This window comes from Tiliqua scincoides, chromosome 4 (assembly GCF_035046505.1).
Source record: "Tiliqua scincoides isolate rTilSci1 chromosome 4, rTilSci1.hap2, whole genome shotgun sequence".
Taxonomy (NCBI): domain Eukaryota; kingdom Metazoa; phylum Chordata; class Lepidosauria; order Squamata; family Scincidae; genus Tiliqua; species Tiliqua scincoides.
This window is the reverse complement of record NC_089824.1, coordinates 97,626,419-97,653,521: the sequence shown is the minus strand read 5'-3', so window position 1 is coordinate 97,653,521 and position 27,103 is coordinate 97,626,419. Positions and strand designations below refer to the sequence as shown.

Sequence of the window (27,103 nt, the reverse complement as noted above, 5' to 3'; positions counted from 1 at the left end):
GCCTGGGGGGAAAAACTCTGCACAGAAATAGTTTAACTTATGCCTCTAAAGTTGTTATATTGTATTCAATCATGTGGCCCAGTACCTAAGCAGCAACGCTACTGGCTACCTCTCAGAAGAGGAAAAGTTGGCAGCTTTTGCAGCCAGAGCTGGCCCCACCCATGAGGCAGGGTGAAGTGGCTGTTCTGAGCCATAGGTCGGGGAGCAGCAAACTGCATCCACTGCCCATCTGCCTGGCTATGCCACCTAGCCACTGCCCCATCCTTTTCTCACTTGCTTTCTTTGTAGAGTGAGTGAGAAGGGGATGCAAGACAACTTACTGTCCAGCAATCTGGAAAGAGGATCACTGCCTTCCTCCACCTTCTCCATATCTGCACTGGCTGGCTGGGGACGATGTTGCAAGTGGAACACCCAAGATCCTCTCTGCCTGCAGTGGCATCGTTAGGGAGGTGCGGGGGGTACGGGCCACACCGGGTGACGCGCAAGAGGGGGGTGATGCGCACTGGGAGGGTGACATGCTAAAATCGTGGTGGTTAGGAGTAATACCATCATGTTATATACCGTTGGATGTGGAATTTTGAGCAGAATGCAATGCAAAAAACGGAACTGAAATATCTCCTTTCTATCAAAAGTTATTGTAAAAAACCGGAAAACAAAAAATGCATGGAGCCCAATGGAAAGAGAAACCAAGGGGTATTGCGCATTTAAGCGTGAGTAGGTGAACATGCCTTAATCCAACTGAAAGGGCAGGCTGAGAGGAATCCAACAACACCAGAATGGTCCTGATCCAATGAATGTAGCTCCCAAAAAACACCCAAGAAGGAGGTCCCTCCCTCCAAGCTGGTGAATGTATTGAACTCTATGGAAAGAAAAACTAAGCCACATGGTCACGTTTACTCACAAGTAAGCAAACATGCCTTGGCTCCTGGGCAGGTCAGTCAAAGGGAAATGTGAGGTCACCAGAATGGTCCTGATTTGATGCAACTGGAGCTCAACAAATGCTCCAGAAGGCAGCCCCCCCCCCCCCCGATAAAAAGAATGAAACAGGCTTGACAGGGAAAGGTGAATTTTTTTTCTGTTTTAGGCTACAGTCCTATCCACACTTTCCTGGGAGTAAGCCCCACTGACTATAATGGGACTTACTTTTGAGTAGACAGGCATAGAATTGGGCTCTCAGACCTGCAAAGCCAGATGGGTTCTGATAGCAATATGAAATATAAGAACTTAAATTGAACTGGGTACTGGGTAGGGGTCAAAATCTTACTGATTCTTTTGGGGGGGGGTGTTATTTCAGGCAGGCTACAGAGAAAATTCACTTGGTGGAACAGGGCTGGCATTCCCTTATTTATTGATTTTACTTTAATTTATTTATAATTATTTATTTTAATTGGCTTTATGATGGTTCCTGGACAGATTGTCATTCTAAGAAGTTGGTCCCAGTGCTAAAAGTTTGAGAACTGCTCCAATAAGGTGTTAGTAAGTTGACACCCTGGGGGAAGGTGACACCACTAGTGACCAAAATCACTAAAATCAGAGTTTGGAAGAATAATACCATCATGTGAAATATCAATCAGTGTGTAATTTCATGCATAATGCGATGAAACAAACTACGTTGAAATACCTTTATTCTATCAAAAGGTACAGCCAAAAAACCAGTGGGGGCGGGGTGATGGTAGATCACCACGCCCACCACCTAGAGTGTTGCCCCTCCCACTGCAGGGGGTGACGTGCTGGCCTCCTGCACCGGGTGACGCAAACCCTAGTTCTGCCTGCCTGGTCAATTTTGAAGGTGCAACCAGCAGAAAAGATGAAGAGTGGAGACCACAGTGATTGCAGATGAAAAAGCAAACCAAATTTGGGACCTGCTTCAAGTTGAGCCATGTTTCTCCATTATCCCTCACTCTCCATTATCTTGGTACCTCAGAGACAAGGCCTTGGTATTCTTGTTGTGCTCCAATCCTGTACCTCACAAGGGGAAATGAAAGGTACTTGCTCAGGGAAGAGATACTGAGAGGTGCTATCCTTCTCTAATGTGCCTGCTCTGATTTTGTGAGCTTTTATGATTTTGTATATTGTTTTATTGACTTTTTGTAAGCAGCTTTCAAAGCCCACTTGGGAGATTAAGGGCACAATCCTAACCAACTTTCCAGCACTGGCATAGTTGTGCCAGCGGGGCATGTGCTGCATCCTGCAGTTGGGGGGCAGTCATGGAGGCCTCCTCAAGGTAAGGCAATGTTTGTTCCCTTATCTCAGAGTTGCATTGCCCTTACCTCGTTGCTGGAAAGTTGGTTAGGATTGCGCCCAAAGTGGGATATAAATTTGTAAATAAATAAATAATACAGACTATAAATTGAAAAATGGATGGACAGGAAGGGAATGGGAAGAGTACATCTCCAAAGCTGGCTTCCAATTTGCAGAGGCAGATTGCACTCCTCACTAAGTATGCTTGTCTAGTCACTCTGTTCAGCAGGAGTTATTCTTTGACCTGTTACTGCAGGGCAATTCTTTCTATGGATTTAATGCAATTCCTTTTCTAGATCAAGCTGTTTGGTACCAATGTCCAAGCAAAGAGGAAGTTACTGAAATCATAGGTTTTAAGAAAAGAAACAAAACACTACATTTCCCTCACCCAAAAAATTTGGTTTAATAATATAAAGTATTATTTTAAAATAGAGGACTGATGGAACCTTTGTTCAACATGATGGCACCAGTGGGGGGAAAGAAAAAGTATCACAAGTGCATGTTGGGGGAGAAAAAAACATGCCTTTGACCATCTGCTAATCTAGCAGCAACTGCTAAAGATAGTCTTTCAAAGTAATTTTGTCCCATTTAGGCTCCGAGCCTCTTCTGCAGGTGATTTCAGGACAAAGAGAGATCCATGTTTTGCCATCTCACACAGACAAAAGTCTTTTTCTGCCACAGTTACACGTTATTCCTCAACTCTCCATTGACTGATGATTCAGATATTGCATTAACCAGATCCTGCCGTCCAGGATCTCGCCTTTTGAAGCAACTTAGGATGCCTTTGCAGATGGCATACCCAGGAATAACTAGGCTAGGCACTCCCGCAAGGATTACAATGATGGCATAAACCCAGCCAGGATATGACATGTTCTTTGATTTGGGAAAATCATCCTGTGGAAAGAAAGAAACAAATTTCAGGCACTTGGGCAGGGAGGGGTAGAAAGGAACCCTAAAAACATTCATGTATTATATATTAATTGTATAGTTGTTTTTTCAAACTATATTACTGGGAACTGTGGGATTCTTTGAAAGTTTACAGGGAGTCTTCACTTAGAAAGTTAGTACAGTAAATGGCAAACAAGTCTCACAAATTATATTCACAAATTTCACGAACAATAATTTGTCCACCCAGTATTGCCTTCCCAAACAATAAAATGTGTTTTAAGATGTATTCTAAGTTTACATAAGGCAATAGAGAGGTCCCACAGGCCTGGTATACACCTCATCAACAAAGCATATGCTCTAATATGTCCCATAACCCTTTGCAATGAAAATGGGATCCATATGCTCAGGTGTTCCTTGGCAGAGAAATTATGTGGAATGTGTTTCATTTAAAGTAGAAAGTTTTAGATGCAGTAATGTTTCCAATATGAGTAAAATAAATAAGAAAAGATGCAAAACAATATCAATCCCCAGGAGATTGCTGAAATCAATCCTGGAAATTTACTGGAATCTCTCTGGCTAAATGATATTAGCAAGAGATATTAGATATTAGTTGGGGGGAAAAATAAACTCTGAATAGCTTCAGAGTTGACCAGATATATGTCATTTTGACATGAAGTCGAACTTGGTGAAAAGCGCAGCAAAAGTGTAACTATGATGAGGCAATAGAACCACTGCATTCAGCTGCATCCTGGCCTGGTAAAGGCAGCACCATTGCAGCTTCTTTTTGGCTTCGCTCCTAAACTGAGCACAGCAAGAAGCATCCAGCCACTGAATACTGAATGCAGCAGAGAGAAAAATCGGGGACAATTTGTGCAACTGGAGAAGTGCAGGCAGGAGGTTTTTGACACAACATGTTCTGAGATTTATTTACTGTAGAGAAGCAAAAGCAGACTCTCTGTGAATCTTGAAATATCACCAGCAAGGTTCACAGCCATTCCCAATTCAACCTAGATTCCACCACATTATTCTCCACAGTGGGTCAGCTGACAACCCCTGTTGTATACATTTCACTTCGTAACCTGTCCTGACATATAACCACCTAAACATTTTTTACATATTTGTTGTGCTAGGAAGCCTGTCCTGGGTGTAAAAATGACTAATTAAAGTCACTGAACAGCTTCACAATCAAAGAGAATTGGATTTGCTTGCAGTGCAGACATGCCTTAACCAAATATCAAGCAATTATCTTCACCGTGGAACTGCATTAGAACAGCTACTTGATTTTTTCTTGAAGATAAGCCATTTGTTTTGCTTATTTGCCCTAAGCAAATAATCAGCAAACATTCCCTCCCAAAAAGGGTTGCCAAGGCAGATTGATTGATTGCTCAATCAATCAATCAATCAGTGGCATGGCCAGCAGAGGATAAAAAGGCTATGCAACTATTTGAAAATTTTTTGTTGAAACCTATGTACTTACATAATCAGGGTCCCAGGTGATGTAGAATAATTCTTCTCTCACTTTCACCACAAAGTAAAAGAAGAAGATAACTATCATGATGAGGGGGCTTATAACTCTCCAGGTGGCCTGCCAGAAAATGTTAGGCTTGTGCCCAATCATGAACTTAATATCTTTGTTAAATCTGGTAATAAAGAGAAAGAAAGTTTAGGAAAACTTTTTTTATTGTGGAGGATGTGATAACCATTTGCATATTCATTGCTCAATAACCAGCGTATATGAATGAGCCAGTACTGATACAACATGGCAGACTGAACTTTCATATGAGCTCTCATTGCCATAAATGCAATGCTTTTCCACTGTATCTGTTCACACATTCAGATGCCAGCTATTAAACATGCAGTAATCAAGCACAGAGCAATTAAGTGGTGTACAGTATGTGCGTGTGTGAAGCAGCCCCAGGTCAAAGACATTTCTCATGCCCTGATCTCAAGATATAGGAGCACTTCCCCAAGGCTTTGCTGCTATCTGGAAGTAGATGCAAACGTGCTGACATTACAGTATATACTGATGGCTTCCAAAGCAAAATTTAAAGAGATGGTTGCATGTCTTCCCATTCTAACAGTAAATTGGCCTCTGTGTTCACATGTGGATATCTGGCAGAAAGGCTATTCCCATTCCTTTAAGCAGGGCTTTTTTTTCTAATGGAACGCAGGAGGACGGAGTTCTGGCACCTTTTTGCAGGGGCCCCTCCCCTTCGGAGGCATTCCAGGAGGGCGGGAAGCAAAACAGAGGCAGAATAGACAGGCACAGGATTGTACTCTAAGGCTGCCATCCTATCCACAGTAAGCCCCATTCACTAAAGTGGACTTCTGAGTAGACATGCATAGGATTGGGCCCTTAGGCTGCAATCCTAGGCACTTTCCTGGGAGTAAGCTCCATTGACTAGAACGAGACTTACTTCAGAGTAGACATATCTAGGACTGGGCTCTTAATCTTGGCAGAGATATATATCTGTACCCGTTTTCACATGCTAAGGGCAGGTGAAAAGGGATTCTACGTGTGTACAACATGCTGTCCAGCCTTGCCAGAGATCTTCCTCGTCCTTCCCCCACAAGCATGCTCTCCACCAGCCAGCGTTTGCAGCTCCTCTCCAGCAATGCAAAGCAGTTGCTCAGGGCATCAGAGAACATACAATTGCATGCCAAGCGCCTTCCCAAAGACACAGAGTATTCTGATACCTGAATTAAACCATATTTAATCACTTGTTTGCAAAAGCAGCTGTTTCTATGTGCACCTAAGGACCCCTCTCATGTAAGAATTCCTTTTTTGTTCTTACTCCCACAGTTGCTTAGAGTAATTTTACTACATGGAACTCATGTAAGCCATTTTTTGGAATCCATTCACTGCTTCCTTTCCTCAAAGTAGTGCCACACTACATACTACATGCTACAAGTGCACCTGTACTGTATTTTCCCCGTGTGTAGAAAAAGTAGCTAGGGGGAAGGGGATGTGGAGATTGACAGCCCAATCCTATGCATGTCTACTCAGAAGTAAGTTCATCTTTAGGGGGGAAGCACATAAAAATATTTTATTTCTCCAATAAAAAATGGTAAATAAAATAAATAAATAAACAAAAGATTAACAAGTTGTGAGTTCCTGCACCTTTTTTTCCACAAAAAAAGCACTGCCTTTAAGTCTTAACATGAACTAGTTCTCTGCCACAGATATTACAGGTGGTACCTCAGCATCTGCAGGGGTTCCATTCCCGAGACCCCGTGGATGCCAAAACCCACGAATAAAGAAATGTGTAGGTCAGGACACCCAGTCCTCTGAACACAACCAGAGATGCGCTCCAGTTGCATCTGGAGAGAGCCCCCTGGAAGAGTTTAAAAGGCACCTCTGGTTTTCAGTGAAACTGAAGTACACATTAAACACTTCCTGGGGGCTTTTTGAGGCCCACAGAGGCCGTGTGCAGCCTCTTGAACATTCCCAGATGTGACTGGAACAATGTTCCAGTTGCATCCAGGAGACTTAGTGGGTACTTAGCCATGGGTTCGGGACCCACGGTGGATCAAATCCATGGGTCTTGAATCTGTGGATAAAGAGAACCTGCTTGTACATTCAGCACACATACAATCTGCGTAAGTGTACACATGCTATTTATTGATTTGCATTAGTGTACACACAAAAATTCATGTTGTATTCAGTGTTCATACAACAGTATGTGTGATTTCTGTGTTTTTGAGAGGTCAATACTCAGTTACTTTTTAAGATCAAAACATGTAAAACCATTGTCATGAAAATGTATACACTTGTACAAACCTCTGAATGCGTGTACAACGTAACATGTAAACAATGGTGCAATCATATGCATGGTTACTCAGAAGGAAATCTAATTGTGTTAGATGACTGACTCCTAGGAGAGAGTGTTTAGGATTTCAGCCCTAGTCTCATAATTAGCCCCATCAAAGTTTCAGAGCAGTAGTACAACATACATTTGTAATATTTTGCATGCAAAAAGACCATTGAAAAAAAATACCATTATATCCTCTATTTTTTAGATGTTCAAAGCATTTCACATATCTTATCCTCATAATCCTTAGAACAATTTATAAAGTTGGCCAGTATTATTTTATTCACGTTGCAGATGGGAAGATGAAATAATCAGTTATTTGTTGAAGACTACCCTTACTCAGTTAAGATTAGAACTAGGAACTTAAACCAGGGTTTGCCTTCCTCTATTATAAGCTGCAAGCTGCCACTACCCAGGGCTTAATTTGAACAAGAAATCTGTTTATAGTGCGAGGACATATGAAGCAGTAAGAAAGACAGAGCATCTGAGAATGTGTAGCCTCAGGGCCCAATCCTATCCAATTTTCCAGCACCAATGCAGCTGCAATACAGCCCCAAGGTAAGGGAAAAAATATTTCCATACATTGAGGAGGCCTCTGTGACTGCTTCTCTAACACAGGAAGCATTGCATATTGGCACAACAGCACCGGCCCTGGAAAGTTGGATAGGATTGGGCCCCCAGGCTACTTCTTCTTACAAGAGGAACTCAAGCAAAAGTGCATAAACAAGATCACTGAATGCAGATTAATTATTCCTTAACTGTCAGGAGATTTTGTGCACACACCTTTGCATTGTAGACTAACACAGTTTAGTAGACTGTGGGATTCTAGTAAAAAGTAAGATAGACCAAGCAAGACTAGAACACCAAAGCTGTGATTTAAGTAATGTGCCAGACAGACATTAAATAAAACAGAAATATCTTCTACTTGAGAAATATGTTCACAATTCACATTTGCTTCTTACCTGTCTATCCCATATATGTAGACAACTGAAAACATCTCACAGAAAGCAATTATCAGCAAGGGAATGGATCCAGCAAAATTATCAAACAGAGCCAGCCAGTAGTTTCCAGAGTTCAGCACAAAAATAATGGCAATCAAAAAGGATACCACACAAATCAGACCTATAAACAAACAAGATACCCAATGATGTCATTTTAGACACAATGTAAAGTAGAAAGATCAACTAAGACATTCTGGCAGTGCATCAAGCATCAAATTAACCAGATACAAACAGTTAAGCTAGTTAAAGTAAGTTAGTATTAGCCAGGGGAGCCTTTGCTCAGCTTCGGCTGATTCGCCAGTTGCGACCATACCTGAGTTGCTCAGACCTGGCCATGGTGACCCATGCCCTAGTGACATCCAGATTAGACTACTGCAACATGCTTTACGTGGGGCTGCCTCTGAAGACGATCTGGAAACTGCAATTAGTGCAGAACACGGCCACCCGTGTGGTTGCTGGGGCTCGTTGGTTTGACTCAGTCGGGCCACTGCTTCGGCGGCTACACTGGCTGCCAGTTCGTTTCTGGGCTGAATTCAAAGTGCTAGTTTTGACATTTAAAGTCCTACGCAGCTCGGGTCCAGGGTATTTGAAGGACCACCTCCTTCCATACAATCCAACCCATCCTCTCAGGTCATCAGAGGGGGCCCTTCTGAATGTGCCGTCACCAGTGGAGGTGGAGGGGATGGTGGCAAGAAAGAGGGCCTTCTCGGTGGTGGCTCCCTGTTTGTGGAACTCCCTTCCCCTAGAGCTCAGAACAGCTCCCTCTCTGGAGTCCTTTCGGCAAGGGCTTAAGACCTTTTTATTTACACCAACCTTTTAATGCTGATACAAGGTGGCATGGCCTTTTCTTTTTGGTGGGGGGAACCAATTGTTTTGTTTGTGTTTATTGTTTTGATTGTATGTTTGATTTTTATACTTATGTATATTTTTCATGGTTTTCATATTTTATTTTTTATCCGCCTTGAGTGCTCCTTTCTGGAGTGGAAAGGCGGGATATAAATTCTGCTAAATAAATAAATAAATAAATAAATAAATAAATATTAACTCCAAGTTTCTATCTAGATGGTATGAGCTCAAGAAAGGGCTTCCTCAACCAGTGTTGTAGCACAGTATTTCTATGCTTGGGGCAGTCTGGCAATTCCAAATACCTCCCCCCCCCCCCCACACACACACCCAGCACAGGGTCAAGTTAACAATGGATTTTTAAAGCCTATAATGTAATGTAATTGATGTAATGGATTTTTAAGCCTATAGACCACTATTATTATTAATTATTATTATTAACAGTATTTAATACTGATACTGATATTCAGAGTTCTCATGACTCAGATAGACTCATCCAACCCACAGGAGCTGCAGCATTTAAAAAAGCATGTTGCTGTCCAAGTTTACCTGCTTCCAATCTTTTCTTCCCCCATCAGCAGTATGCAGTAGCTGAACGTGCTTACAAAGCAACCCTATATATATTTATTCAGAAGTAGGTCCTATGGCATTAAATGAAGTCTATTTTCAGTAAGTGTGCACAGGATTGCAGCAGGGCAGCCCAATCCTGTCCAACACCGACACAGTGGGGTTGCTGGGCCCATGCTGTATCCAGAGTGGGATTTGAGCAGGCGGGAGATCTCAGGTAAGGGAGCATTCAGCTGGCACAGAACCAAGTAGCCCCATGTATCGGTTTCAGGATGGGGGTTAGGATATAGAGATCTGCTCCGCTGTCCCCACCCCCCCAGGCCTGAACCACCCCCTTCCTTTCCCCCCACCCAAAACACCCCTCCTCGGCTCCAGAACACCCTCCCCTGCTTCCCCACCGCCTGGCACAACACCTGCTCTGACAGCTGTTGGGAGGGATACAGCGCCTGCAGGATGGCGCAGGCCTTCCCGCAAGCTCCACTTACTCTTTGAGTGTCAAAAGGTGGTTTATGGTGCTTTTACAATATCCAGCACCAGCACTGCAGCTGCAGCACCAGGGCTGACCAGCAGCAGGATTGGGCTCTTACTGTGTTTGGCTGCAAGCACAGTACTGCACAGAACAATTAGGCCACTTTGTTTGGCCTACTTCCTTAGTAAGTTTCTCAGCAAGTTACTGACATCACCTACCATCTTAAAAACATGCTCCATTAATTCATACTAGTAGAAGTAGTAGTAGTTGGCAACCTTCAGTCTCGAAAGACTATGGTATTGCGCTCTGAATGGTGGTTCTGGAACAGCGTCTAATGTGGCTGAAAAGGCCGTGACAGGATTCAGGAGTGACAATCCCTTCCACACCAGGAGCAAGTGCAGTCTCTCCCTGGTCTGTCTCCCTGACTATGGGCCTTCCTTCTTTGCCTCTTTGTCTCATTCTGTTGGCCAAGTGTCTCTTCAAACTGGGAAAGGCCATGCTGCACAGCCTGCCTCCAAGCGGGCCGCTCAGAGGCCAGGGTTTCCCACCTGTTGAGGTTCAGAAAATATTGCATACTTTGCCAAAATATACATGATCGTTGGTGACCATTTTGCAACCCCATCCAGGTTATACTCAGATGTTCCTTATCATTCCACCCTCATTCATTCTCAACTAACCTGTAACAAGTTCCTTGGGCCATTTGGAAGGTATAATTTTGAGATCTTGCAATGGGACAAGAACACCTTCCATATTCCCAAACATAGATGATAAACCTAAGCAGAACAGCATGACAAAGAAGAGGATGGACCACAATGGCGAAACAGGCATTCTGGTGATGGCCTCAGTGAAGACAATAAAAGCTAAGCCAGTTCCTTCAACACCCTGCAGAAGAATAAAATGCACAAAGTATTAAACTGCATTCTCTCTTTATATTCATTAGGCACTCCATAGACTTCTTAAGTCTATGGGATTATATATCTTAGCATTCCCAGCTACTAGAGACCCAGTTTTTGTATTGTTTAAACCAGGGGTGGGCAAACTTTCAACTTTAGGGATCCTGGACCTTTAACAATTGTATAGGAGAGAGAATTTCAGCAGGTACAGCTTGTCATCAGTGAGATGACAAGCTGCACTGCACCTGCTGAAATTCCCTCTCCTACACAATTGTTAAAGGTCCAGGATCCCTAAAGTTGAAATTTTGCCCACCCCTGGTTTAAGCCATTTCTACCCAATATTGCATATACACAACAGGGATATGTATACCTGTGGGCAGAAATAGGTTAATGGTTATAATCATCTTCCCATCATACCACCCAAGGCGTATTCTAGAACCTAGTATGATCATAAAAGCCATCATCATATACTCAGGATCATGCCAAGAAGTCTAGTGGCACTACTTCTTCAGGATAGACAAAATAATGTACTTTTTCATTCAACCCAAATGAATTCCTGAAATTCACTACCAGGAGATGTAATGGTTACATATTATACATAGCTTTAATAAAAGACTTGAACCAATCCATGGAGGACAGGTCTACCACTGATTATTTCCCATGATAGCTAAAAGAAACCTCCCTGATGAGAGGCGTACACTTCTGAATGCCAGATGACGAGAACAAAGAACAGAGAAGGCTTTTGTTTTCATGTTGAGCTTGTAAGTTTGCCTGGAAAGCATTTGGCTGACAATTGCAGGGAACCAAATGCTGAACAAGATGCGCTTTTGGTGTGCGTGTCCCCCTCAAAAATGTTTTTCCTTCCTTTGAACAAGAACAGTTTTAAGAAGTGAATCTCTTAGGTCGGTGGGGGGATGAGAAGGAGAGGCACTGAAAGAAAATGTCCACCGGTATGATAAACTTCTAAACCAAACTATACAAGTGTATGCATAACCAGAACATGCCAAGCTTCCTCCACAATTTCTCTCTTCTTCCACCATAGTATCTAGACGTATCCTTCTATATTGTCACCTTACATCACTTAAAAATGAGTCCAAGTCGCAGGTCCGGAATTTAATAGTTGCAAAGATTTCTGGATTTGTTGCGTTACACCAAGCTTGCATGGCTTCAAAGTTTGCCTGGGTTACGTTACCTTCGGGCAAATCAAATGCATTTGTCAGGGTGAGGATATTTCTGCAAAAGGAAAGGCAAACAAAACATTCAAAGCCTCTTTAACGTTTAGTATTTATTAAATAAATTATTTTATTTTAAAATTTTTCGTATAACATAAGAACATAAGAACAGCCCCACTGGATCAGGCCATAGGCCCATCTAGTCCAGCTTCCTGTATCTCACAGTGGCCCCACCAAATGCCCCAGGGAGCACACCAGATAACAAGAGACCTCATCCTGGTGCCCTCCCTTGCATCTGGCATTCTGACATAACCCATTTCTAAAATCAGCAGGTTGCGCATACACATCATGACTTGTACCCTGTAATGGATTTTTCCTCCAGAAACTTGTCCAATCCCCTTTTAAAGGCATCTAGGCTAGACGCCAGCACCACATCCTGCGGCAAGGAGTTCCACAGACCGACCACACGCTGAGTAAAGAAATATTTTCTTTTGTCTGTCCTAACCCGCCCAACACTCAATTTTAGTGGATGTCTCCTGGTTCTGGTATTATGTGAGAGTATAAAAAGCATCTCCCTATCCACTCTGTCCATCCCCTGCATAATTTTGTATGTCTCAATCATGTCCCCGCTCAGGCGTCTCTTTTCTAGGTTGAAGAGGCCCAAACGCCGTAGCCTTTTCTCATAAGGAAGGTGCCCCAGCCCCGTAATCAACTTAGTCGCTCTCTTTTGCACCTTTTCCATTTCCACTATGTCTTTTTTGAGATGCGGCGACCAGAACTGGACACAATACTCCAGGTGTGGCCTTACCATCGATTTGTACAACGGCATTATAATATTAGCCGTTTTGTTCTCAATACCCTTCCTAATGATCCCAAGCATAGAATTGGCCTTCTTCACTGCCGCTGCACATTGGGTCGACACTTTCATCGACCTGTCCACCACCACCCCAAGATCTCTCTCCTGATCTGTCACAGACAGCTCAGAACCCATCAGCCTATATCTAAAGTTTTGATTTTTTGCCCCAATGTGCATGACTTTACACTTACTGACATTGAAGTGCATCTGCCATTTTGCTGCCCATTCTGCCAGTCTGGAGAGATCCTTCTGGAGCTCCTCACAATCACTTCTGGTCTTCACCACTCGGAAAAGTTTGGTGTCGTCCGCAAACTTTGCAACCTCACTGCTCCACCCTGTCTCCAGGTCATTTATGAAGAGGTTGAAAAGCACCGATCCCAGGACAGATCCTTGGGGCACACCGCTTTTCACCTCTCTCCATTGTGAAAATTGCCCATTGACACCCACTCTCTGTTTCCTGGTCTTCAACCAGTTCTCAATCCACGAGAGGACCTGTCCTCTAATTCCCTGACTGTGGAGTTTTTTGAGTAGCCTTTGGTGAGGGACCATGTCAAACACCTTCTGAAAGTCCAGATATACAACGTCTACAGGTTCTCCCGCATCCACATGCCTGCTGACCTTTTCAAAGAATTCTATAAGGTTCGTGAGGCAAGGTATAGTTTTGTCAAATAATATATTTAATCAAATTTATAAATTAGAATATATATGTTTGTTGGAATCTGCCTCACAGGGTTCATCAGCTAGCTTCTTTCCCATCAGGAGGCAGCCAGAAGCCTTCAGCTCACCCTGAAGTGAGGCAAGGGCTTTTAAAACCCTCTTTACAAACTATGCAGGCTCTGTCTATCTCTTCCTCACGAGTGCAGCCCAGATGTTGCATCCTGGTTATCAGAGCAATAGAAGATGTACTGGCTGGATCAGCACAGTCCCTCAGCGGCCTCCATTGCCCATTGTCTTGGGAAGTCTTGAAGCCATGGGCTACTCCATACTGAGTCACCCTATTGGTATACACTGGCTAGTGACAAGTCTGCAGAGTTTCAGACAGCCTCCCTGGAGATGCGAGGAACCGAACCTACCACCTTCTGTTTGCAAAGCATGTGCTTTACCAGGGAGCTACAGCCCAATATCCCAAAAAGGGGCCATATTTGTGGTGGGAAAGTGATTAGAATTATATTAACTGGAAAACAGAAAACCAACTTACTGGCTAAAGCAATCATCATATCTCTCTGTTGCTCTGAATCCAATTATTGAGTATATGACTGTGGCCGCATAAATGGATGTGAAGCCATTTATCACAGAGATAATCACAGCATCCTTCTCACAGTTGTTGCTGCAAACAAAAATGTAGAAACACGGATGAACGCATGATTTTGTCCATCATGCTTGTGTACATGCAAGTTTATTTATTTTAAACATATTTATATCCCAGTTTTCCGAACCTAATCGTGGGGTGCCCAAGAAGGTTTACAGTATGTTTGCTACATATTTATGGAATACAAAAGTAAGGTAGGGGCTTGCCACACTGGCTTACACACACACACTATGCCCAATATTACATTAACATTTATGACAGTAATATGTAGTGGCACCTCAACGACAACCTCAACCTGGCCGTGAACATCTGAGGTGAGTGTATGCGTATGGTCTATATGCCAACTACTTCGTTGCTAAAGTCAAAGAAGAAAAAATTCTTCTCTTTCTTGCATGACAGGAATGGTGCTGTGGATAGCCACACATGGAGTCTATTGTTGAAAAGGGGGAGGGGCTTTTCTAGACCTCCATTTTGAACTACCTTGTTTTGTTTCTTTCATTTGCTTCTGCTCATGAATAATTATTCACCCTCCCCAGCCCAGCTGTGTAATAGGACCTGGGTGTCTTACAGCCCAATCCTATGGAGCCTGGTGCCGGCTGGGGAATCGGCATCAAAGCAGCTACCGCTGTATCCAACAGGCACTGGGAAGTCACTGGGAATCTCCTTGGGGAAGGGGATTTTCATCCCCTTTGCTCAGGGAAAATCCCAAGCCCCACAATGGGGCTTCTCAAGTCTGCCCCAACTATCTTGCCAATGCAGACTTGAGAGACTTTGTGTTGGGCTTTTCAGCCCAACATGGACTTCAGAATAAAACAAAGCAGAATTCTGCCAGTAACACCCCCCTCCCACCCCGATTCCTCCCCCGCCCCCCCATCAGCTATCATTCTGCCCTTCCCCCCCCCAGAAGCCACACCACTGCCCAGCGGTTTCACTTATCCTCCTACTGGCGCAGGCCCAGTTTCAGCACTCCCTACTCTCCCAGTACGTGCCTTATGGCACATTTACAGTACCCAGTACTGGCACTGGGGCTCAATTCCAGTGCTGGGAGGGTTCAGGATTGAGTCCTTAATGTCAAGACATTTGATTCATAATTTGTGATGCCACAAATTATGAATCAATTAGAGTTGATCTTTCTGTTCATAATGGCAACTTACTGTACTGAATTATAACTAGAGAATGAGATGAGGCCTCCAAAAGCAAGGGAAAAAGAAAAGAATACTTGTGCTCCAGCATCGAGCCAGGTGACTGGATTAGCCAGTTCGGTAACCTGAATAAGAGAGGGAAAGGGGGGAAGAGTTAAAATGTTTAGGTAGCTTCATAGCTTAAACTGAACTAAAGCAAATTCTAGCAGAGGATGTAGCACTAGATATATACATTTAAGAGAACAGGGTGGTATGGGAGTACCCAATACTAGGACCATTTTTCCTTGTATGAAAGGAATATTTCCTTTTCCTTTCTCTTGGTAGGATGCAGGCACAATCAAGGCATATTCACAAGATCAGTGATTAATAGGGCAAGAAAGGTACAACATGGACAGGCATGTAGAGAGGAGCATATGTGCATAGGCAGGCAGAAGTTTGGCCATGTGAAATACAGTATACAGTATAAATGAATCTGTCTTATGACTGTCCAATCTGACTGACTGCAGTCACCAAAGCCTTCAAGCAGGGTCTTTCCCAGGCTTTCTAAATGAGAGATGGTAGCTTTCAAAGCTGTGATCTCCTTAACCAGTGTTTCTCAAACTGTGGGTTGGGACCCACTAGGTGGGGTGCAAGCCAATTTCAGGTGGGTGCCCATTCATTTCAATATTAGACTTGGTGCTACCATGGTATGTGACTGCATTTGGGGAAATGTTACAAACCTGTACTTTTAACAAACTACTATGTATATGCTTTTAACAACGATAGTAAATGGGACTTACTCCTAGGTAAGTGTGGGTAGGATTGCATCCTAGGATTGTTAAAAATGTTCCTGCTTGATGATATCACTTCCGATCATGACATCACTTCCAGTGGGTCCTGACAGAGTCTCATTTTAAAAGTGGGTACCAGTGCTAAATGTATGAGAAACACTGCCTTATGCAAACCAATGTTCTGCCACTAAGCTTTGCCCCTTTTCCATTATCCTGACTGCAGAGATAAGGCTCAGAATGAAGAGCCAGGACAGATTTAAGAAGGTTTGTAGGACAAGGCAGAGCAATGTTGCCCCCTTGTGTCACCCAACACATTTCTCAGTCAACAAAGCTCATTGACTTAGAAGTCCCTACTCACACATTGTGGCTGCAATCCTATAGGTACATACTGGAAGTAAGTCCAATTGAACGATGGGAGTTAGCTCTGAGTAGATATGCATAGGATTGTGCTATAAGTCACCTGCATGGTGGAAGGGACAGAGGATCTGCTTTTCCACCATGCAAATACCCCAGTTAAGCTATTTTTGCCCAACATTGCATATATGCAACAGGGATCAAATGTGTGCACCTGTGGGCTGGTCAGAAATGGGTTAATGTATGAACAAAAGCATAGTATCCTACATATTGCTTGAAGCCTGAAAGACTTTGAAGGCTTAGTTAGATCCAGAAGTAAAACAATATAAATGATGCTGGAAATGAGGAATTTACCCTCTAGTGCAGTGTTTCTCAAACTGTGGGTCGGAACCCACTAGGTGGATCATGAGCCAATTTCAGGTGCGTTCCCATTCATTTCAATATTTTATTTTTAATATATTAGACTTGATGTTCCCATGGCATGTGCCTGCATGTGGGGAAATGTTACAGGCCTGTACTTTTAACAAACTACTATGTATATGCTCTTAACAATGACAGTAAATGAGTCTTACTCCTGGATAAGTGTGGGTAGGATTGCAGCCTAGAATTGTTAAAAATGTTCCTGCTTGATGATGTCACTTCCAGTCATGATGTTACTTTTGGTGGGTCCTGACAGATTCTCATTCTAAAAAGTGGGTCCCAGTGCTAAATGTATGAGAACCACTGCTCTAGTGTTAGCATTAAAAAAATCCAATTATGCTATTTCACTGAAAGTCAACAAATCCAATCAATACTTACATTAGGTGTGAAGAGATATACAATACCATTGGTTGACCCTTTCAGTGTCAAACCCCGAATCAGGAAAATGGTAAGCACAAGGTAAGGTAGAGTTGATGTTACATACACTGCCTGGAAAAGGACCATGTGTAATTGAATATGTATAATATGCACATTCATCTCATGTTTCCCTTAGTTGGTTCCACCCCAGAGCCCTTTAGCACTGCTGAAGCATTGCTTTTCAACAATTAACTGGAAACAGAATTAAAACAGATGGTTCCTGCAATGTTTAATATAGTGTTACATTAAATAGCAATGCCCTTCTCTATAGCCAAGATCCTCCTGTAATGCCTGCTCACAAATAAGGACCGCTTTGTGAAGGTATTTGATAAATTCAAACAACTGTTTATTGTTTGAAAGTTCAGTGCATTTCATTTCCTGTTGACCCCTGTGGAATGATTAGTGAGTTAGTGTCCCTTGAATGACAGCTCTGAACTGTTCTGATAGCACTTTTGGTTCCGAGTGGGGCTTTAATGACTCAATTTGCTGTCCTCTCATAAAAATAGTGCTATTTTAAAAAATCACAACAGGATAGTCAATAAGTAAAGACTTCTTTCTTTCCAAGAACAGAAACTAGCCCTGGGTCAGTTCAGAGAGGTTATTCAAATGGCAATTGCTCACTAATCCCCAAGCCAGAATTAACAGGAAGCAATAAAACAGGCTGAACCTGCAGAGGAAGACTTTACCTTAAAGTCAAAGGAGGCTTGATAAATATTAATAGTGTTTTTGTTTCTCCTCCAGACTATACCAGTTTTACTCTCTGATAGACTATTAAAAGAATGGCAGAAAGATATGGCAAAATTTATATGGAAAGGGAAAAAAACCAGAATTTAAGAAGGACTCGAGCTGCCAGAGCAGAGATGTTGAACATGCCTGCGAGCTGAATATGGCACATGGAAGTTCTTTATTCAGCCTATGGCTTTTCCTATGTCACCCTTTCAGCAGCACCGCTTCTGCTGAGGCTCTGAGAGGGAGAGATGGAAGGAGGCCTTAGAAGGCAAGGTATGCTATGGGGGATGGTGCAGTAAGAGGGGTGAGAGAGATCCTCTCTCGCGGTCTCTGCCTGTCCACCGGCCACCCCCTTGCTCTTCAGCTTTGGGACAACCAGGAGGGTGGCACAGCAAGGAACCAGAGGGTGGCTGGTGAATGGCCACAGACCATGATCACCGCTCTCCCCTGGGGAAGTTGAGCAATGATCATGGAGGGGGCAGTGCGGGAGACCGACCAGGTTGCCCCCAGGCAGCTTGTAGCCTGGGGCAATTACCCCCCACCCCTCCTAGCTTTGCCACTGACAGAGAGAAACACTGCTGGGAGAGCCCAATTATCATACGGCTGCCCTTTCAGCAGCGCCACTTCTGCCAAGGTGTCACTTCACAGCACACCTCTCAGCTGTTGAGCTGTGAAGTGACATCTCAGTAGAGGTGGCGTTGCTAAAAGGGCAGCCCACATGATAATTGGGCTCTCCTGTATCTTGAAAATATGATCAAGATTAACATAGTTTTCTCTTCCGCCATTTGCAACTAGTGAGTACTTGCTGCTTTTCTTTCACAGTCTCTTCCTTCCCAAGTTCCCACCATAGCACTCATCATCACTACCTCCAACCTGGATTCTTTCAAGTCCCTGAGCTTGGTTTAGTGAAACATGGCTGTAGCATCAACTAAAACTTAATGCTTCCAAGAATATATATAGTCATAAGAATGTAAGGAGAACCATGCTGGATCAAGCCAAAGGCCCATCCAGCTTCCTGTAACTCACAGTGGCCCATCGGATGCCTCAGGGAGTACATAAGACAACAAGATACCTGCATCCTGTTGCCACTCCCTTGGCACAATGTACAGTATTCTCAGGGATGCTTTTCAGGAGTCATTTCAAATGTGGAAAACACCACAAGCAGCTGTTCTTTTACTCATGCTAGCAAGAAAGAAGTACCTTTCCAGTTGTTTCAATGCCTCTGATCGTACACACATACAGCACCGCCCAGGCACATGCTAAACACAACAGAAGCCACCACTGCACAGTTCCAGAATTGTCAATAGAAGTGGAGATGTTTAGTGTCTCTCTGTACCAAAAATAATCAACAGGAGAGCTCTCTGCACATTCTTGTAAGAAACCTGAAACAAAAGAAATTTACCTATTAGGTGAGGGCACAATCTAGTGGGAAGTTTTTCAATCAAGTTTAAATGAAAATGGCAGTGCTCCTGCAATGCAGTGGCATAGCTAGGACTAAGGCAAGTTTGTTTACCTGCAAGTAAACACATAATACGGCTCAGTTTCACTTTCCATAGGGCTACATGCATTTTTTGTTTTCTGGATTTTTGGCCATAACTTTTGATAGAAATAAGATACTTCAATCCAGTTTTTTTCATTGCATTCTGCTGGAAATTCCGCATCCAATGGTATGTAACATGATGGTATTATTCCTACCCACTGCAATTTTAGTGATTTTGGTAACTTGTGATTTCACCCCACTCCAGGCTGGTACCTAGGGTGAACCCCCCCCCGCCCCTCGCTAGCTACACCACTGCTGCAAAGCGCCCAACTTCAATAGAGTGAAATGTAGGGGTAGCTTTTGCCCCTAAATTGTTCTTTAATTTTTTTTTAATTAGAAATTCCACATGTTCTCTGATGAACAGTGATATAATTTTTATGTAATAAAAAATAAACGTCATGAAAGATGAACTGCTGACAATCATAAATAAAGCATTCAATCAAGTCATAGACTGTACCTGTTCTGTTTTCATTCAGGGGACATTGACTCCAGGGCAGTGGCTCTTGGAAAGAATTGAAGAAATACCACATCACCCAGGCAATAATAGTATTATAGTATAAACCCACAAGGAAGGAGACCAACATTGCTGCTATACCTATAAGAAGAGTAAAAAAGACTTTAAGCATATTTTATCACTTTTTCTTTGTATTTTTTAATAAAGAATCTTGAGAAGCTTATAAAAATGAAATGGATAATTTAATAAGCCACAGCAACTACAAATACATCTGAAAATGCCCCCATTGCTAAATCTAGATCATTTTAGGATCTGTCAAAGATAACATACAGTCATCAGCATAAAGTAAGACTCACCTCAAAATCAGAGGAGCCTTTTTGTACCTGCAGAATTTTATTACACAACCTTACTGACACAACAAATTGTTCAATACAATACATAAACACAAAAAGCAGTGCCTAGAGAGGACGTCCTTGGTTATTTACTATGAGCATATCTCATGGTGATATCTCATTGTCTGCATATCATTCTTGTCCTGGGATCTCTAGCTGGATGTCATGTAATTATCTAAAAAAGAAATAGTTGTGTGAAATAATACACGTGCTGCACAAGACTGTGGTTGGAGATTCAAACTCTACTACAGCCATTTTCAACCACTGTACCGTGGTATATTGGTGTGCCATGAATGGTCTCCAGGTGTGCCACAGGAATTTGGGAGAGGGTTATTTATTAGTAAGGCCATTGGGGGATGTGAGTCTCCCACCAGCAGTGTGGTGTGCCTTGTCAATCGTACAAAAAACTGATGGTGTGCCTTGACCATTTTAGTGCCTTCCCAATGTGCCATGAGATGAAAAAGGTTGGAAATCACTGCTCTACTACCTATATCTGTTCAAAGTACACATAAAAATTCACCCCTCAGTTCAAACCATGCAGCACAAATAGGTGACCGTGACATATGCTTCACTTCTGAATGTACATTATGGAACAGATGGATCTCCAGTTTGCTTGTGTGGTTTGCAATCCAGCTAGGAAATCCACTTCTGTGCATGAATCTCCCTCTCTGAATCAGGATGAAAGACTTCATTAATGAATCATGACAAAAAACTGGCAGAGGAATATAATAGACTGAATAGGTGTGGTTCCTATACCTAGCTAGATAGGAATAGGAAAGATAAGCTGATTGCAACCTAGGTGAAAAACACTACCAAGCAGATTTATTATTCTGTATGATTAGTAGAGCAAAATCTGAATGTGGGTGAGTCACACCAAACAAACAAACAGACTTACCCACTCCCTTCAGAGTAGGATGGATAGAACTCCAGACTCCTAAACTGCCTTTTCGGAGCCTTTGCCCAATGGCAAATTCAAGGTGGAGCAAAGGAATGCCTTCCAGGACCAGCAAAATGAGGAAAGGGATCATAAAAGCTCCTGTAAGGATCAAATCAAGAATGTGGGTTTGGAAAAAAAAAATACAAACTAGAATAAATTGACTATCAGAGTGGTCTAATGGTGAAGAAAAGGAGACATGAAAGCAAGTGTTGTGAATCCTCTTCAGAATAAATACGTGTTTTTTAATTAATTTGAACAGAAGCTACAACAGTGCACCAATACAGCATTTTGGATATCCTCTCTCCCCTTGAACCTATGCAACTCTGCATATTCAGCAATCACAGAAATGAGAGATGAGAAAATGAGAAATGAGAAAATAATTATAAAAGGCACTGGGAAGAGAAACAGGAACCTTAAAATCAAAAGGGATTGGAACCTGTTTTCTTTAAGACATGTAAGGAAGGGGATCTACTGTATATTTCTGTATCAAAATCTTGGTATCTGTTTTCTCAAGAAGTACTGTATTCGTTTTTCTGTAATTATATGCATCTGATATTTCAGTCAGCTCTTTATTGCAGGCAGATGAGCTGCTTTTTCAGAAAGCAAATTTTTGCTACCAAGAAAGCCCTGTGAACCTTCTGAGCAACATGGAGTGCCCTCACTGCTGACAAAAAACACATTGCCAAGAACTACTCTGACAAAACAAAACTTTCTTACATCATGTCAGTCCAGAGAAGAATACATTATTCATATCGGTCTAATCCTAACTAAAATTATGATTCCAAATATACCATGAAGCCATGTTGGTCTAAACTCTGCAAGTGTAGGAAGACACAAGCAAGACCTGTCTGTCATCTTTCAAGTAGAGAGACTGGTGATGTCAGGAAACCATCTTAACCATTTTTTTTTTCTTGGTGCACGTCATGCTTAACTATAGTTATAGCAAACCATGGTAAGCGCATTGTGACACCCAGCAAGTAAGCAGCGCCGGCAGGAAGGTACGTGCCATTCCACTAGCGCTGGATCCAAAAGGACCACCTGATGGAGCAGGTAAGCACCTACCAGGCATTGGAAGGACTTAGGAGGATGGAGATGGAGTGGATCGGCAGCGTTGGTGCACGCCAAATCCTATTTTGCCTTCCTGAATTGAAAGCCTGACATTGGGCTTCTTGGACTTGTGCCAACCACTTGGCAGACTTAGATCCAAGCACCCCATTGCGCAGGCTGGGAGTTTACACAGAGTAAGGGAATAAATGTCACTTTATCCTGAGAAGACCTCCAGCCTTCCCTTCCCAGCACTGGATACAGGTTGGGCTGAGCTGCCCCACTGCACTAAGGCTGGTTAGGATTGGGCTGTAAATATTTTAAGAAATCTCATTTTTCAGAGTAGCTATGACTTGCTGAATTTTAATCACAACCTTTCCCGAGAGAAAGATTTACATAAGAGAAATTCAGTGGGGAAAGGAAGGGAGGAAGAGGAAGGAGTAAACATGCAAATCAGTCTTCTGAAATGAGACAGAAATTATTAGCAGAAGCTTGAATTTCTTTCAATTGCTGCCCTGTCTGTATGACGTCAAGCCAATCACTTATAAAGAACAGATCAGACTTTAGCAAGGTGGTGATTCAGTAAGTATATTAACCATGAGATTTAATGGAATATGGACTTTAACCAAGTGAATGTAATGGCATATATTTTCCCAAAGCCTCAGGCTACCATCTGTGCACTGACTCCCTTTTAGGATGTGTTAAAGCTAGGATGATAACGAAATAGAAGTTACATCCAGTATTGGAATTTCCAGAGCTGTACAATTCACCTTCCAAATCAGGCCAACTGGGATTGCTATTGTTTTTGGACCAGTTACTTCTTCCAATCCCAACCCATTCATCAGAGGAAGCAGCCTCTATTGACAGACAACAGGAACTGCTGGAGCCCCGTAGAAAAGCTGAGACAGTTGCTTCTGAACCGAATTAATTCTATTAAGGAAGAACTCAGGCCCAAATCCTAACCAACTTCCCAGCACTGACACAGCTGTGCCAATGGGGTGTTTGCTGCATACTGTGGTTGGGTGCCACAGAGGCCTCCTCAAGCTAAAGGAATGTTTGTTCCCTTACCTCGGAGATGCATTGCCCTTATCTTGGTACTGGAAAGTTGGTTAGGATTGTGCCCTCAGTCCCCAATTTTGAGGCCACAGAGGTCAAAGTACTGCACAGAGTCATGTGTCTGTCCTGCATATGTAGATTACATGTATTTCAATACCTGACAATCTTTAATTTTCTTGGTTCAATTAATTTAACTGTGAACGCAACTCACATCTTCCCTCTTAATATGGTACTAAGGAGCACAGCTGTGGGAAGAACCATGACAAGTAAATCCAATCAGCTGAAATTGCAGCCACCTTGAAATTTTAATATAGTTCAGTCACAACTACAACACTGAATTTAGTTTAAGTGCTTATCACATCACCTGTCTCAAAAAGGGAATTTGTTTGAGGAAAAAAAAAAGGGGGACTGATTGTTACCCAAAGTCATGGCAAGCTTCCAAAGGCAGCTGGTTGGCCACAGTTGAAAACAGAATGCCAGACCAGGTGGACTTAGGGGCTAATTTACACCAGCAATGGAAGTAAATGAACATTTCAGACTGATGGGGAGTAGGGACTGCATTTTGGAACGCTCCCCCACATATAAACTTCCTTGCACATAGAAAAATAGCACCCCAGAGAACTCTAGAGCAGCATTTCTCAATGTTTTGTCTCCCACTGTACCACTTTGCAGTCTACCTATTGAAAGTACCACCGGAAGTAACTGGCGATGATGTCATCACTAGTTACTTCCAGAATGGGGGGGCAGACACAATGCAACAAACACTGGTAAGATGCATAGGGTGGACAGGAAGACATGGCTGAGCATGCAAAAAGTGCATGTTGGAGCTCTGCCTGCTCAGTCGAGCATCCTATTGCTGCCTATCACATTGCATTACTGGTCTCCCTGCCAGGTGGCAGAGGTCTGGGGATCCTGTGAGTACCACCAGGCATCACCTCAAGTAGCACCAGTGGTTTAAGTACCACTGGTTGAGAAACACTGCTCTAGAGTGAACATTTCTTCCTGATGCAATAGTTTCCATGAGCAGGGAGGATTTTTTGTTTTTAAGTTGGGGAATATCCAAACAACCCACTTGCAACAATCCATATGCATCCTGAAGTGGATACCCCCCTAACTTTATGACTGCATTATAATATCTGAACACCTTCTACAAATGTTCCCCTGGGGGCTGGGGATAAGAATAGGCCCTCAGTTTGGCTGTACTTGTCGTAAGAGGCGACTAAACAGCCACCGGGTAGATAGGGCTCGTCAGCCTGGGAAGGCAGCTCATCTGAGAGAAGGAAAACTCTGATCCCAAACCTCCACTGCCTTGTGGCTACATCCAGTTATGGAAAAGGCTTCAGGAATCAACCTCAAGGCAAAATCCAGAGCCGGAGTCCCTGAGGCAGTTCATGGCTAAACACAGTCACGTTCTGGCAACTCCTGCGACGCCGCTGGAACCAACCGTATTGGCCTCTACCTTTCCATTGGACCTTTTCAGCGACGTGGAGAGGGGGGATTTGCTGCATGGGTAACAGTCTATCCTCCATATCTACTTTACCCAGGCTTCGCACACTGGAGAGGACACTCTGTTCCAGAACACTATTCAGAGCGCAATACTATAGTCTTCCAAGTCTGAAGGATGCCAACAAAAGTCTACAAATGTCAACATTATTATGTTCTATTGTATGATTTCCCTGTGTTGCTAAGTATTGCATTTTAAAAAATACTTCTTTCCTAATTATTACTTACAGTCATCAACGTTACTGATCTGGGCTAAAATACTCAGGTCAAAATCCAGTTCAAGTAACTTGCAACTTGCTGCACACAGCAATTCACAGCCAGGATATATAAATCTGTGTATGTATGCATCTCTATTGCATCAAAAGACATTTGCAGATTGCTCACAGCCCAATCCTGTGTTTCCAGGTGCCTGCTGGAGCAGCAGCACCAAAGCAGCTACTGCTATATCCAGCAGGTGCCAGGAAGCCACCAGGAGTCTCCCTAGGGAAGATAACATTCATTCCCTTTCCCCGAAGAAAGCCCCAGCCCTGGCAATGGGTCTTGTCATGTCTGCACTGGCTATTTTGTCAGCACAGACATGAGAGCCTCTGTGTCAGGGTTTCTGGCCCAACATGGAGTTCAGGATCTGATGGAGCTCAGTTCAGGATCTGCACACTCATGTACACGTTTGGGGAAATTTGCTTCAAAATATGTGACATTTTTGCTGAATTGGGGCCAGCCAAAAAAAAAAGAGTGTAAACAAATCCAGTACATACAGATTCACAAATCAAACAATTCTAAACTGCAACCATGATTCAACCAATTTGTATTGTTTTATCTTAGATTCAGCCCCCAAATTCAGTCTCCACAAACAGGAAAAGTAACTGATAGAACAGCCCAAGCTGATGAACCAAGAAATGTTTGGAAAAGGAATGGGCAGATGGACAGCGAGATACTAAAGCATGTGAGATGCCTTTATAAAAATACATGCACTACAAAATGAAGCATGAAGATGGAAAGAGATGCATTCATGAAGTACAAAGTATAGATATGTTTCATCTGGAATGAAAAAGACTTGCATGTCAATTTCACAACCAGGGAAAATGTTACACAGGAAGAAGTGAATACCAATCTTTCCATCTTCCTCCCAATGTTACAGATAGTGCGAAACCACAACAGATTTTGGTATGCCCTTCTAGCATTTATGAGAATACCAAAAGTGGGTCTCTAGGCGCTTCTCTCTGTAACTATGGCTTCAATCCCATGCACATTTTACTCAGACACAAATTCCACTGAACTCAGTAGGACTTGCCAGTTAGGAAATATAGCTATACAGTACAGTGCTATTCATACCTCTCAACCTCCTCTCCAAATGAAAATGCATGCAGATATTCTCTAGGTTCTTTCCAAACGCTCTGATTTTTTGGGTTGGAAATCACAGTGATGGTGAAAAATACGTATTACTACTTTTAGTAGCATTCAAACAGTTTCCACCTGATAAAAAGATTATTTCCATCCCCAAGATTTGAGTGATTAAAGACGTACCTCCTCCATGGCTCTGGCAAAGATAAGGGAATCGCCATACATTGCCCAAGCCCACACAAAACCCTATACAGGTGAGCATATATTGTGCCTTATTATCCCATTTGGGTCTTGTATCTGCCTCTCTCTCCTCAATGGTCTCCAGTTCATCATGGGAAGGTATTCTCCGATCCAGGCCAGGGTTTGGCAGCCGCAGCTTGCCACACACCATGGTGTCTCTGTGTGCTGGATGCCCGTGCTCAGGAACAGGCGGCTGATCCTGGGGCTGATCAAAATGGGAGATTTGACTGCTGGTTTCAGTGCTTTGTAGTAAACCTTTGACACTAAACTTGATGGTGCTGACTTGGGAGTCAAAAAGATGTGTCAGCAAAACGTTTTATTAACCGCCTCAGCACTGAGACTTACTAATGCCTTATCTGCCAAAGCTCCAGCTAGAGACAGCAATTGCTTGGCATCAAAACTATCAATAGAAGTCATGGCAATTCACAGGGCAATTAGCTGCAAGGTACATACAGCAGGATGTTTGAATAGCCCTTGCCCTGCCTCTCTGCTAACTTTCATTAACATGAAACAGAGAATAACCCCAGCAGAATCAAAGCTCATGCAAAAAGGTTCCTGTAATTACCCAGTTCCTGAATGATTTACTTTCTATGTAGCTACACCACATGCACATCTTTCCTAAGCAACTGTTTATTAATAGCCTGTGCCCCTGTGACAGTGGAAGGTGAATGAATGCATGGGGTCTGCCTGCTGGACCCAAGCTCAGTTTCTGC

General features: G+C 42.9%; 1 protein-coding gene across 1 annotated transcript; it reads right to left on the bottom strand.

Moving 5' to 3' along the window:
• Window positions 1-2,899: 2,899 nt before the first annotated feature.
• LOC136649699 (sodium-dependent neutral amino acid transporter B(0)AT1-like) lies at window positions 2,900-26,541 on the bottom strand. Its single transcript, XM_066626511.1, has 12 exons — window positions 26,334-26,541; window positions 21,165-21,305; window positions 19,881-20,018; window positions 19,084-19,265; window positions 17,116-17,226; window positions 15,206-15,318; window positions 13,941-14,069; window positions 11,791-11,947; window positions 10,499-10,703; window positions 7,904-8,063; window positions 4,607-4,769; window positions 2,900-3,135 (listed from the first exon to the last, which is right to left on the bottom strand). The coding sequence occupies exons 1-12, from the start codon at window positions 26,539-26,541 to the stop codon at window positions 2,923-2,925; spliced, it is 1,920 nt and encodes a 639-aa protein (XP_066482608.1). The 3' UTR covers window positions 2,900-2,922.
• Between the last annotated feature and the right edge of the window lie 562 nt (window positions 26,542-27,103).